Source organism: Salvelinus sp. IW2-2015, linkage group LG16 (genome assembly GCF_002910315.2).
Source record: "Salvelinus sp. IW2-2015 linkage group LG16, ASM291031v2, whole genome shotgun sequence".
Classification (NCBI taxonomy): Eukaryota; Metazoa; Chordata; class Actinopteri; order Salmoniformes; family Salmonidae; genus Salvelinus; species Salvelinus sp. IW2-2015.
This window is the reverse complement of record NC_036856.1, coordinates 7907695-7921955: the sequence shown is the minus strand read 5'-3', so window position 1 is coordinate 7921955 and position 14261 is coordinate 7907695. Positions and strand designations below refer to the sequence as shown.

The 14261-nt window shown below is 43.2% G+C and overlaps 1 protein-coding gene across 1 annotated transcript; it reads right to left on the bottom strand.

Annotated features, from left to right (window-relative positions):
* Positions 1 to 2841: 2841 nt before the first annotated feature.
* Positions 2842 to 14164, bottom strand: LOC111975611 (syntaxin-6). Its single transcript, XM_070447491.1, has 8 exons — positions 13964 to 14164; positions 8807 to 8975; positions 8497 to 8592; positions 8162 to 8224; positions 7726 to 7854; positions 7424 to 7530; positions 7051 to 7145; positions 2842 to 5841 (listed from the first exon to the last, which is right to left on the bottom strand). The coding sequence occupies exons 1-8, from the start codon at positions 13996 to 13998 to the stop codon at positions 5765 to 5767; spliced, it is 771 nt and encodes a 256-aa protein (XP_070303592.1). The 5' UTR covers positions 13999 to 14164; the 3' UTR covers positions 2842 to 5764.
* Positions 14165 to 14261: the final 97 nt, after the last annotated feature.

Below are 14261 nucleotides of genomic sequence, written 5' to 3'. Positions count from 1 at the left end.
CTATGGAGATTGCATGGCTGTGTGCTCTAAATTATACACCTGTCAGCAACAGTGTAAATAGAATGCTGACTTATTGTGACTCATTGGATTTGTCCATTTAGAATTCAGCAAAGGAAACAACTCGACCGACTCTCTCTTGTATGTCAATATTCACAATGTCAGAGCCCCCAGCCTGCCTTGCAAAGCCACTGACACCAGCTGTCTAGAGGGGCTGGGTGAAACCCCTCCTCCTTCTCCTCTCTATGGGAGCGTGTGCTCAGCTGGCCCCTATCTCCATCTTTTGGGGAACAAGACAGAGGAGCAGGGAACCTGCACCATGCACCTGCGCTCCACCAAGTACACCAACCCCCTCCAGTCTTTTGGACACCCCCTACCTGTGTGCTCCTACCAGAAGTGGGACCAAGTAACTATTATTCGAGTCACAAGCAAGTCTCAAGTCACAAGTTCCAAGTCTCAAGTAACATGGTTCAAATCTCAAGTTACAAGGTCCAAGTCGAACCCAAAGTAGAACGGGTCTAGTCTTGAGTCAAGTCCAGGTCGTGCATTCTTAGAGCAAGTCAAGTCAATAAAAAAAATAACCTATACATACAATGACTTGTTCAACTACAAATTGAGACCTTGGGACTAGAAGCTTCTATCTGACATTTTAGTAAAAAATGAGTTAGTCACATGTATCTTTAGATGGTTCTTCATATGTCTGTAAAGTTCTATTTTTGAAAAAGTAAATTTTAAGTAAAAAAATTGAACAACTATAAAGTTATATCTACATAAACCCATTTGAACTTGGCACTATAAGGTTATATCTGTAATCCAATCACAAGCCTGAACAAATACAGACGGACCAATCAGAACACGTCTTTGCCATCTCCCTCTAAGTATGGTCTAGGCTAGTCTAGCCAGCAATAATGGCAGGCAAGCAACAACAAAAAACACTGTCAGAAATCTTAAAGTAAATGATGTCAAATCGTTGTTCAGTGATGACATGACCATAATGACCATAATCAATTTCTTAATGTATTTGATAATGTGTTCTGACTCTATTTTGGTAAAATAGTGTTATTCTATCATGTATGTATTCAAATAGCTACAGTCTTCTTAAAAACTGAACATGTCTAATTGAGAAGAGCCAAATAAAACCCTATGACTGAACCTAGATTGACATTTCAGAGCCATACGGCTCTATCTGCAATTGCACCCCCTTAAAAAACGAATTTACAAATGTCTCAAGATTGGAAACACAGGTACCTTTAAGCTGAGGAACTTAATGGGTTATGAACAAACAATTCACTACAAAACAGTTCTGAGATCTGGGATGTGAAAACTGATGTTCAATATCTCAGAACTATGCTTAGTGCAGATAGAGCCTCATAGTCTCAAGGTCCCAACATCTGAAATGTGTCTATTTATTGAGACTACCAGACAGACCCTTTCATTATTTTGTCTACAACACATGTTTATGATGTAATAATTTATTTTGACAACAAATTCCAAATGCAAGCTTCATAACTCCATTATCAACTTCCAAAAGACCAGTAGGCCTATGCTAGAAATTGTTGCGTGATGCCCCATTGCTGGTGAGCATGCAAAATAAACAGTTCATATTCTTGATCACCAAACTATTTTTGGAGCTGCATACAGTGCATTCGGGAAGTATTCCCCTTTGACTTTTCTCCCCTTTTTGTCACGTTAGTCTTATTTTAAAATTGATGACATTTTTTTTTCTTAATCAATCTACCCCCCCCCCCCCCTGCGCTACTGTAAGTAAACTAACCTGTTTTGATTGACAGTTTGCTGGTCCAATCAAAGGCCGAGGGTGCGTTTTACTAGCCAATTTGTTGTCCAGTGGCAAAATGTTACAAAATCTGGCCAGATAATTTGAAGTCATCAGTCTCAAGTCTAAATCGAGTCTTGAGGCTCCAAGGCAAGTCTCAAGTTTTATTTTCTATGAAGTCATCAAATTTGTGACTCTTGTCTACACCTCTGGCTCCTACTGTACACACACAAACACAACACATGTTCACATAGCCAGGCACATATGAATGCACACACACACATTCAGCAATTTCCCTCTTCTTTTTATATGGATATTTGCACATCATATTAGTGACTTCTAAACATCCCCTCATAGCAGTCTCCATCCCTTCCTGGATCCTATGAAGCTCCTTGCCCTTAGTGGTACATGGGGGTGTAAACATCACAATGGCAGGAGGAAAACATATGGCGTCAGCGTTATATTATACTTGTCTGGCTTCATGAAAACCATTGTCTTTCCAAAAGATACTGAGTGTTGTATTCAGGGTTGAGGGCTGTTTGTGTAGGGTACCCAGGTGTAGATGACTAATCATTTCCTCTCCAGACAAAGGAAAAACAAGGAGGGGAAACATGAGAGGAAAGGGCCATCTGTCATTTGACCTGAGTTCAACCACTGCTCAGTGGTGTTCAACGAGAAGCTCTCTGCTGGCTGTCTGAATCAATAGACAACGTCTCAAACTTAAACTGCCACTGCTGGCCGACAGCTGGCCCCACTGACATTAACCCCAGCTCCCATTTTCCTCTTACAACCATAACTTACCTCCTATTCAACCAAGATATCCCAGGAAAATATGGAGCCACTTGGAGTAGAAGGGTTGTGATCGGGACACCATCGTATATCTAGAAATCAGGATTTGATTCATCAGGAAGAATCACATTCCTGAGTAGGAACACGGTCAGATAATTTATTATCCCTCTAAATGGTTAAGATCAGGTAAGGTTATTCTGATTCTAGATCTGTGACTAGTACCAATTTCCATCTTGGGCTAGGCCTATATACCCTTTAAAAAAAGAGTAAAATCAAGCAAATTGAGCACATCATTTTATTGGAATGAGCTGAAACAGAGTGAATCTTTGCAGCATCCTGCTTGTCAGTTTTATTTTCAGGACTCTTCAGCTACAGACGCTCAGCCATGATGACATGGAGGTCAAGGGGAACAGTTCAAGGGTAAAAAGTATTTTCATACACTCCAGGAGCATGAACACACAGTTGTTTCACACAAACAAAAACACACCATGACTTACAATGCCATGGACTGTACACAATCTCCACAAACATCTCGTCCACCTGTCACCCATCACTGTCACCAGTGACTTGGTTGCGCAATAAGTACAGTATTTAATGCTAAAGGTACTTTGTATCGTAATACAGCATTGCAAAAGGATTCGCAAAGTTTACACACACTTTGCTTTTGTGATGGTACATAATTGTCTAGGTCACCGTCATGCTTCAAATTGTCCATAACCTGAAATAAATGCAAATATTGTAAACTCCAAGTCAAACTCTTCCTACCAGACATAACACTTCTGATAAGTGAAAACATAAGTAAACTGAGAAACAAATTGTTAAAATGTTTTCTACCTCAAATGACACTGTAAATACAGTATTTCATTTCTAGTACAGTGAACGTGTAGTGTTAACTCATAAAAGACAAACCATACACATACAATATATTTTGCTAACTTTATAAGACCTTTGAAAGGAGTGTTTTCAGAACTTTTGAGAGTCACAGGTTGTGTTTACACAGGCAGTCCAATTAAGATTTTTTTGCTCTACCAATTGGTCTTTGACCACTCACATTAGATCCTTTTCCAAAAATCATCTGATCAGTCAAAACCAATTAGTGAAAAACGATCAGAATTGGGCTTGCTATGTAGACTGCCATAGAGAAAACCTTGATCACTAGTGTGCATTATATTTCATACAGTAGTACAATCACTGTGCATCACAATACCCTTATTCCTCTTATGTATGGTTTTACTGTCTTGATTTCCCATAAAGACTTCAGGGTCTGTGGATTGATATGTCATTCAACCTAAAATACAGTGAATTAATGTATTACGTTCACATTAAGTCCTCAAACGAGTGGAGACCTATTGAATCAATCTCTGTAACCAGGTTTCTACGATAATTAACATAACACCAGTCTGTTTGGCCATTTTTCCTCTCCTGTCATGCTAAACATACATCTTTGGCATATGACACAGAGTACAAGGAGTGGAACGTTAGCTAAACAGACTGGTAACCAGGCTAACACAACAGTATCATTCTCCTTGAACTGTATAGGAACACACTGAAAACAGAAGAAAAAAAACATGCCTGCATATTCAGTCAACCCTTGACTTTCGACTCATCCTGGAACTCTGGTTACCGTTTTGAAATGTAATTTCCAGGTAGGGGGTAGGAACTGGGAAGCGAGACCAAAATGAACCGTTCTAGACCCAGCATAACATACAGTATCAGCCTAAGGCACTGGCTATGCAGAGCACAGCAACTACCAGGGCCATATTCTTTAGGCAACAAACAGAACAAACAGAAATCTGACTTAAACAGGGACTACCTTGAACATCTCCAATAAGAAACACTATTTTTTGCAAAATGTTTTGCTACGGTGTGCCCTAATGAATACAGCCCAGGTGTGACTCAGTCAGTCCCTTCCCCTTATTAAAACATCATGTTCCTCTAACACTGATAAACCTTAACACTAATTCCTGGCAGGAGAAAACAGGTCAGGCTTCTCAATTAGCATTTCATTTGAACACTTAACACTTTGGTATAAGGGCCTTGTAAAAACTGCATAACACGTTCAAAAACAAATGCATGATGCTTAGTAGCTTAGATAAACAACTTAAGGTCTGTTGACATACTAGCTTGCCAATTGAATTGTACCTACAAGTATTTATGAAGTGCCTGGGGGCGTATCATATACTGATTATAAGCATGTTATGAAGTCTTTAGAAGGGCCCTCATGGTGAAGTGTTGTCGTTTTGACAACACTGACTGAAAGACACCAGACATATGAAGACATGCACGCAAAGGACATCTTGATGAAAACACTTTGCGCACAAAATTAGAGTGCTCACATTGAGACACAAAAATCAAGCTTGAGCCCGGTTCGAGATACAAAAGTATATGGTTTTGCTCCTTTCCATTCAGTATTGCAGGAAGTGACTTGATTTCACAGGCGGGTGTTAAACACCTGTTGATAGTGTATAAGCAAATACCAAAAATACATTAAGTACAAAATGAAAAAACATAAACTAATTAATAACAATAACATTAAGTTCATCCATTTTAGTGTGGTTAGTGATACGTCTACCCGCTTAGCAATATATATAATTTTCCTTGTTACGTCAGTGTTTTGTTTTAACTATGACCAACTATGATTATATATAAACGGTTTAATATACTTGTATAAACCTGTTACACAGTCAGTGCACGACAAAACAAAATATATTTTAAAAAACTATGACCATGGTAGCCGTAGGGGTTTTCAGTGAGAAACGACAGACAAGGCCCTCTAAATGATTAGTCTTCTTCATACATAATTTTCGGAATATTAACACTAAAATGCCACAAGGAGTTTGAACTACCCTGGTTTACCTCAAACAGGTTTCTGTAAAACATTTTCAGGATTAGTATTCACATCCTACCTAAAATTGCGCATGCACAGAAACTAAATCTTTCACGCCAAGGGAGGTTTAAGTTGAATGCAGGTATCTGAAACGACGATTGAGAACGTTGCTTAGGAGGGAACTGCAGCAGCCACAGAAGCATCACTGTATATACAGCGTAGTAAGTAAAAAGGGGGTCGGGGTTAGATAGCCATCTCCCTATGTCAGTGGAAACCTTGGATGTTTCCCCAACACCATGTAAAGTCCATCCCTATGGTCAAACGGAGACAGGGGTGAGGGGGTCAGTGGGAGTGTGTCGTGGTGGACGGTCTGGTCATCACAGGATGAAGAAGAGAATGATGACCACAAACAGAATGGCCAGTAGAATACCAATAGCACACCACTGTCGCCTGTCTGCAAGAGGAAGAGAGAAAAACAGAGCGAGAGGAAAAGAATGCGGGTGAACTGTATCAAACAATGAGAGAAGCAATTGACATTTTTCTTGCTATCAGACATGTTCAGGCATGAGAGGTCCAACTACTAGGAATTCATGTTCTATGGAGAATACCATGTCTTTCGACCTGAAATATTCAACTTCAAAGTTGCAACTTGAACGTTGCAAAGAAAACTAGCGAAAAGCACCAGGAAAAAATAATACAATAAAGTACAAATATAAAACCCTAAGCGCAGGTAGCGCTAGTGGGGAGGCAGGTAGCCTAGTGGTTAGAGCGTTGGGCCAGTAACCGAAAGGTTGCTAGATCGAATCCCTGAGCTGACAAGGGAAAAATCTGTCGTTCCGCCCCTGAACAAGGCAGTTAACCCACTCTTCCTAGGCTGTCATTGTAAATAAGAATTTGTTCTTAACTGACTTGCCTAGTTAAATAAAGGTTAAATAAAAAAATGTATTACATTGTCTAGGGCAGTGTTTCCCAACTCCATGCCCTCGAGTACCCCCAACAGTATATATTTTTGTTGTGGCCCGGAGAAGCACGCCTAATTCTACTTGTCAACTAATCATCAAGCCCTTGACAAGTTGAATCGGGTGTTTTTGTCCGGGGCCACAACATAAATGTGTGCTGTTGGGGGTACTTGAGGACCGGAGTTATGAAACACTGGTTGGTCTAGGGGCCAGGGAAAAGTACCGACTGGATATCCTGACATAACAAAATGACCCGATTTCATTTGACTCCTTGTCTCCTGAGTTCTTCCTGTTGGAAGCTTCCTGAGAGGGTTTCCTTATAAGTAGGTGCCACCATTTTTTTATACGTGGGTGGGTGGGTGGGGGGTCCTTTCCTTCCTCTTCAGCTGCTGATCCTGGCTGACTCCAAGTTGTCTTGCACAGACATTTCCTTAAACAGGAAGTTAATGACTGGGCCTTCTCTCTCAAGTCAAGCATATATCATCTTTAATGACCACCCATACATAAGTGGCCTGATATTAGGGAACATCAAAAGACATCCACAACAATACTACACCGCCACTTAAGTAACCTCTGTAACTCACATCTCCAAAAGTTGCAGACTTTGATAACTTGCAGTAGTGGAGATGGTTCCTGAATTTTGAAGTGTATTTTTAACCAAGGTAGAATGGTGGTGAATAAAGAGACTATGCTGCATTACTTACCAGTGGTCATGTTGGAGACCTTGGCCAGCTTCTTCATGACGTTGTCCAGTCTGGAGTGGGTACTTTCCATCTCATGGGAGAAGTCATCCAGCATACTACAAGAGAGAAGACATGCTGCTTTGTAGATACCAGGAAAGATATGAACCCGTATTGACAAAGTGTCTCAGAGTAGGAATGCTGATCTAGGATCAGGTACCCCTGTCCATATAATCTTATTCATTATCATCCACAAGTCTAAACTGATCCTAAATCAGCACTCCTAGTCAGACGCTTGATACATATGGCATCTGATGATCTGTGCAGACCTGAAACTCTAATACTCATGTCATTGATTAATGTTGCTGTGGTTGTGTATCAGTGGATGTTTACGTACACTGTCTGTTCGTCCAACTCCATGCCAATCCTTTCAGACATGTTCTTCAGCACCCCGATGGTCCCAGACACCAGCTCTAGCTGGTCATCCTGCTGCTCTGCCATGAGCTGACACACACGCACGTCAACGTCGCTGAATTATGTCACATTATTCATTTCACACAAAGTATGTTGCAACTGATACAACTGTAAAAATATAAATAAAATGATTCCTTTTCAAAATAATGTAAAATACAGCACCTAGTAAGTACAGCAATCAACATAGGTGTGTACATAAGCATGAAACATTTTTATTAGCTATACCTGCTGCTGGGTTTGCTGCTCCTCGATGAACTGGGAGTTGGCCGTCCGTAGCTCTTGGTCCAGGCGGGTGTATTTGTCGGGTCCCGGTTGCCAGATTGGGCCTTGAGACCCACTGTCCCCTAACAGAGCCTGAGGGAGAAGTGGAGCAGCAATGATTACATAGGAGATCTGCTGAAGTATGTGGACATGGTCACTCAACTGAAATGGTGAGGAGGATCCTGCCAATACGAATTGCACTTACTCTCTGACAAACGCTAACGGAGGCTGTTTGCAGTGTCAACGATCAGATAAAGCAGTACGCAACCTGCTGATCTAAAACGTGCTACACGTTTGAGAAGTGCATTCCGTCATACTGCATCATTACATGCACAGTGACAAACAGTAAAAAAATTGCTTCAGTAAGATCTTAGCCCAACAGTTACATAGAGCTACACACCTGTCTGTTTTTCTTGTCGGACATGGCTAAGGCTGTCGGACTGGACATGTGGTCTTTCATTTCCTGAAATAGAACACAGCATTGAGATAAAACACAGTATGTTCAATAACAGGATGTAATAATAAAGGCATGCACCAGCCATCATATCCAGATTGGCTGATAATGGCTATAAAGAAAATACAACATCTCTAACTATTAGGGGTCCTAGCACTGAAGGTTCAGGAACCCTATTCTTTTTGATAGGGTTACTGCTGCTTCCAACTATATGTGTGCGATGGCTACTGCAAGTTAAACTAGAATCCTTCCCGGGCCTGTGTGCCTTAGGCCTGACTCACCTTAACAGTTTGTCTGGTGCTTGTGATGAAGCCTTTCCGTTTGGTAAGCTCCACTGCGTCCAGATTGAACTTCTTAGGGTTCGATTCAACAATACTTGCATTTACTGTTAAGGAATAGCCTATTCAACAAAGACATGATAAATAATCAAATCATTTTACTCTCTATGAAGATTAAACTACTACACTTGCAGCATGCTGTACTCTTTAAAGTACTGTATTCTATTCACAGATGAAGCACGGTTCACAATGTTTTGATAAACCAGTATATAAGCAAGTTAAACTAAGAGTAATTTTATGTTGAAAGGATATTGATGGTCTCATCGAGATCTTCCAGGTCCCAGTCGATGGACCGCAGACTGTTCCTCAACTCATTGGTGGTCCAATCCACCTCCTCCTTGGAAGCACCACTGGGCTCCAGCAGCAGCTCGCTCCATCTATGGTACAGCCCTTGAGCAGTGTTCACCGCCTTCTGGACCTCACTGGAGATTTGTTGAATAGAAAAAGACTATAATAAAAAGTACATCTACAGTATCGAGCTACCTAAAGCACATAGAAATGCAATACTAAGAGGTAGCCTAATATTGGACTAAAGGAGCCTAACATTATACCTTATAGTCCAAGGACCTGACATGGTCTGTTTAGAAGCAAATTTGCTTGGGCAGACAAAATAGCCAAATACACTCATCTTTATTTTTTCTTTTATTTAACTAGGCAAGTCAGTTAAGAACAAATTCGTATTTACAATAACGGCCTATTCAAAATTGCGGTAAGGTTCTAGAAATAGAACTCCGACCACTACCTTGTATCCTTTTCCCTCTCGCTCTCATCCAACACTTCCCACACTGCCCCTACTCGGATGGTATCGCGCCGTCCCAACCTTCGCTCTCTCTCCCCCGCTACTCTCTCCTCTTCCATCCATATCTCTTCCCTCTGCTCAAACCTTCTCCAACCTATCTCCTGATTCTGCCTCCTCAACCCTCCTCTCCTCCCTTTCTGCATCCTTTGACTCTCTATGTCCCCTATCCTCCAGGCCGGCTCGGTCCTCCCCTCCTGCTCCGTGGCTCGACGACTCATTGCGAGCTCACAGAACAGGGCTCCGGGCAGCCGACGGAAATGAGAAAACTCGCCTCCCTGCGGACCTGGCATCCTTTCACTCCCTCCTCTCTACATTCTCCTTCTGTCTCTGCTGCTAAAGCCACTTTCTACCACTCTAAATTCCAAGCATCTGCCTCTAACCCTAGGAAGCTCTTTGCCACCTTCCTCCCTCCTGAATCCTCCTCCCCCTCCCCCCCCCCCCCCCCCCCTCCTCCCTCTCTGCGGATGACTTCGTCAACCATTTGAAAAGAGGTCGACGACATCCGATCCTCGTTTGCTAAGTCAAACGACACCGCTGGTTCTGCTCACACTGCCCTACCCTGTGCTTTGACCTCTTTCTCCCCTCTCTCTCCAGATGAAATCTCGCGTCTTGTGACGGCCGGCCGCCCAACAACCTGCCGCTTGACCCTATCCCCTCCTCTCTTCTCCAGACCATTTCCGGAGACCTTCTCCCTTACCTCACCTCGCTCATCAATTCATCCTTGACCGCTGGCTACGTCCCTTCCGTCTTCAAGAGAGCGAGAGTTGCACCCCTTCTGAAAAACCTACACTCGATCCCGCCGATGTCAACAACTACAGACCAGTATCTCTTCTTTCTTTTCTCTCCAAAACTCTTGAACGTGCCGTCCTTGGCCAGTCTCCTGCTATCTCTCTCAGAATGACCTTCTTGATCCAAATCAGTCAGGTTTCAAGACTAGTCATTCAACTGAGACTGCTCTTCTCTGTGTCACGGAGGCGCTCCGCACTGCTAAGCTAACTCTCTCTCCTCTTGCTCTCACCTTCAGACAGGGTGTCAAACTCAAATACCAGTGGGCCAAAATGTAAAACTGAACAAAGTTGCGGGCCAACAATTGAACAAATGAACCTTTTAATATGGACCCAAACAAGTTTGCTTTAACATTGAATATGGAAACAGCAGCGCTTATTACCATACAATATATAATTTAATAGTGGAGACATGCAAAATCGAATTCAAATGAAAAACACATCAATGGCATTCATTTATAAATAAATGAAATGTAAATAAAAATCGTATGCCTCTTTCTATTTGCAGCCTTCTGATTTAAATACCAAAAATTTTTTTTTACAAAAAAATGATAATAAATCAATCAACCATTCAAGCCATGCCTTGTAGCAAGAAAAAGTGCACAAAGAAAACGTTAATTATTGCACACTGATCTAATCTGATGTGCCCAAGCCAGATACCTGGCATCTCTTCTTGGATGCTAGTTCATCAATGGCTGGGCTCAGGCTCTGAGCTGAAGAAATCCTCAGTATCGAGCGAAGGTGTTCATCAGTCAGACGTCTCCTGTGAGTTGTTTTGGTCATCTTCATCGAGAGAAAAGTTGCTCGCAAGATAAGTGCTGCCGAACAGGAGAGCATCTGAGCAGCTTGGGTGCGGAGCTGAGGCATTGTGTCAGGATGAACCGTGGAAACTGTGCGGCGCCCACAGCATCATACTTTGACTTCAGCGTGTCGTTGCACTGGAGTTCAATCAGCTCCATTTGGATGTTGGTTGTGCATTTTCCACATCAACTGCGAAGGGATTACTAAGCAGTTCAACCTACATTTCTGGACATCGAAGTCGGCAAATCGCCGGCTAAACTCAGCGGCGAGAACACTGAGTTTTTCAGCAAACTGTGCGCATGGAACACGGCGTAGAGATCTGCGCTTTATGGTTTGGCAGCAGGGAAAATGGCAATGGTTTCCTTGCAGCATCTGATTCTCCACAGGCACAGTTTAGTTTTAAAGGCCCTCACTGCAGCGTACATGTCTTTGATGATGCGCCCCCGCCCTGAAGCTGCAGGTTCAGCGCATCGAGATGCTCGAGATGTCACAGAGAAAGATATTCTGCCTCCCACTTGCCAGAAAGCTCCTGTTTTCTGCCTTTCTTTTCGCCATTTTTGGGAAGGGATAGCGCGCTGACAGTTGTAGCGTCTATGTTGCTATGACTACTGTCACAGAGAGAGGGCGTTTCTGGGTCCTGCCTGATTGCGCGCGCGAAAACAACAGCAGAGCATTATGGGATTCGTAGTATTAGCGGTGAATGCGCTGTATAATACCGGCGGGCCAGCTCTAGTAGTAATTTGGGATTGTCTCGCGGGCCAAATATAATTACCCCGCGGGCCAAATTTGGCCCGCGGGCCAGAGTTTGACACCCATGTTCTAGACCTATCGGCTGCCTTTGATACTGTGAACCATCAAATCCTCCTCTCCACCCTCTCCGAGTTGGGCATCTCCGGCGCGGCCACGCTTGGATTGCGTCCTACCTGACAGGTCGCTCCTACCAGGTGGCGTGGCGAGAATCTGTCTCCGCACAACGTGCTCTCACCACTGTGTTTCCCAGGGCTCTGTTCTAGGCCCTCTCCTATTCTCGCTATACACCAAGTCACTTGCTCTGTCATATCCTCACATGGTCTCTCCTATCATTGCTATGCAGACGACACACAATTAATCTTCTCCTTTCCCCCTTCTGATTACCAGGTTGCGAATCGCATCTCTGCATGTCTGGCAGACATATCAGTGTGGATGACGGATCACCACCTCAAGCTGAACCTCGGCAAGACGGAGCTGCTCTTCCTCCCGGGAAGGACTGCCCGTTCCATGATCTCGCCATCACGGTTGACAACTCCATTGTGTCCTCCTCCCAGAGTGCTAAGAACCTTGGCGTGATCCTGGACAACACCCTGTCGTTCTCAACTAACATCAAGGCGGTGACCCGTTCCTGTAGGTTCATGCTCTACAACATTCGCAGAGTACGACCCTGCCTCACACAGGAAGCGGGCAGGTCCTAATCCAGGCACTTGTCATCTCCCGTCTGGATTACTGCAACTCGCGTTGGCTTGGCTCCCTGCCTGTGCCATTAAACCCCTACAACTCATCCAGAACGCCGCAGCCCGTCTGGTGTTCAACCTTCCCAAGTTCTCTCACGTCACCCCGCTCCTCCGCTCTCTCCACTGGCTTCCAGTTGAAGCTCGCATCCGCTACAAGACCATTGCTTGCCTACGGAGCTGTGAGGGGAACGGCACCTCCGTACCTTCAGGCTCTGATCAGGCCTACACCCAAACAAGGGCACTGCGTTCATCCACCTCTGGCCTTGCTCGCCTCCCTACCTCTGAGGAAGTACAGTTCCCGCTCAGCCCAGTCAAAACTGTTCGCTGCTCTGGCACCCCAATGGTGGAACAAACTCCATCACGACGCCAGGTCAGCGGAGTCAATCACCACCTTCCGGAGACACCTGAAACCCCACCTCTTTAAGGAATACCTAGGATAGGATAAAGTAATCCTTCTAACCCCCCCCCTTAAAAGAGTTAGATGCACTATTGTAAAGTGGTTGTTCCACTGGATATCATAAGGTGAATGCACCAATTTGTAAGTCGCTCTGGATAAGAGCGTCTGCTAAATGACTTAAATGTAAATGTAAATAAAGGCCTTTACTTTCATATTACAAATGCAAAATATACAGTTACTATACACTGTTTTAACACAGTTGCAGCCGACAGTATTTTTCAGTGACAACGTTAGTGGCGTCCATCTTCCGTTTACACACAGGTGTTAGGAGACGCAGATAGCTAATTAGCATAGGTAGTAATATGTCTTCCGTCTGTTTTCCGTAAACACGCGGCGTTATGGCCATGTGGGAACAATAACCCTAGGAAGGTGTGTATCAATTTCACCGTTTTATTTTATTATCACCGATATGAAAGATAAGGTCCTTATGCTTCCAAACCCGTAGCGCTATCGATCTATTTTAATGTTAAGACCAAGCGTCATGGCTCTTAACAAATTACAATACCTACATAACTAAACGTTTTCGTCCAATGACTTAAGTTAGCTAATTTGGCTACTGTATGTGTGATGTATTGGAACTAAGATTCATGATCAAGGCGGGATAGCTAAGCAGTAGCTGGCAAGACATTAAAGTTGACATAACGTTAGTCACAAAGGCATATTAATATAACCACACATGCACTATTACATCAACCCATATATATATATTTTTTTAAAGTCAATTAGAATATTTGCCATAGCTGTCGATCTTATATTAATCATCCAACAGTGTAACGTTAACTAGCTAACGTTAACGTTACCTCAGTGTGGCGGGCAAGTTAAACGTTAGTTAAACGTGACAATAAACAACAAGCGCCACAAAAATGCAAATTGCTATCCATGCCTCTCACCATTGTGACAGCTGGGCTGTGAAACACGAACGTAATTTGCTAACTGACTAAACAGATAGCTAAGCTTGCTAACTACAACAATTCCCCTTTGTTCCAAGCTAACGTTAGCCATCCTTGCTAAAGCCAGACTTGATGGCAAACTTGATACTAGTAACAAGCTAATGTTATCTGATGAAGCCTTGGCTACTTACCCTTTGACGACGAAGAACGGATCTTCCATAGACATATTGCTAAATAATTTACTGCACTACTAATGTTTAAAACTCCTATACACCTTCGAGAGACATGCCTGACTTGTTGACTGTCCAAAACGAGGAGCCCTGCGTTCTGTTTACTTTACATAGACGTTAAAGCCATGTTTACATGCGGGCAATCCGACTGCAAGTGAGGGAGTTTTATTAACCTGAGCCGTGGTGCACCGGTCTATGGCCCGTGACTTGAACGGGCAAAAGCGGCGAGGGAGGAGCGCCATTCTCAAATCGAACAGTC

What these genes read in the sequence shown, in the direction of transcription:
- LOC111975611 (XM_070447491.1), bottom strand. Translation starts at nt 13,998, where the DNA reads ATGTCTATGGAAGATCCGTTCTTCGTCGTCAAAGG. An exon ending in AAGATCTCGATGAGACCATC is followed by an intron (nt 8,593 to 8,806) that starts AATATCCTTTCA and finishes ACAGTAAATGCA; the next exon opens with AGTATTGTTGAATCGAACCC. An exon ending in GGTCTCCAACATGACCACTG is followed by an intron (nt 5,842 to 7,050) that starts GTAAGTAATGCA and finishes TTCCTCTTGCAG; the next exon opens with ACAGGCGACAGTGGTGTGCT.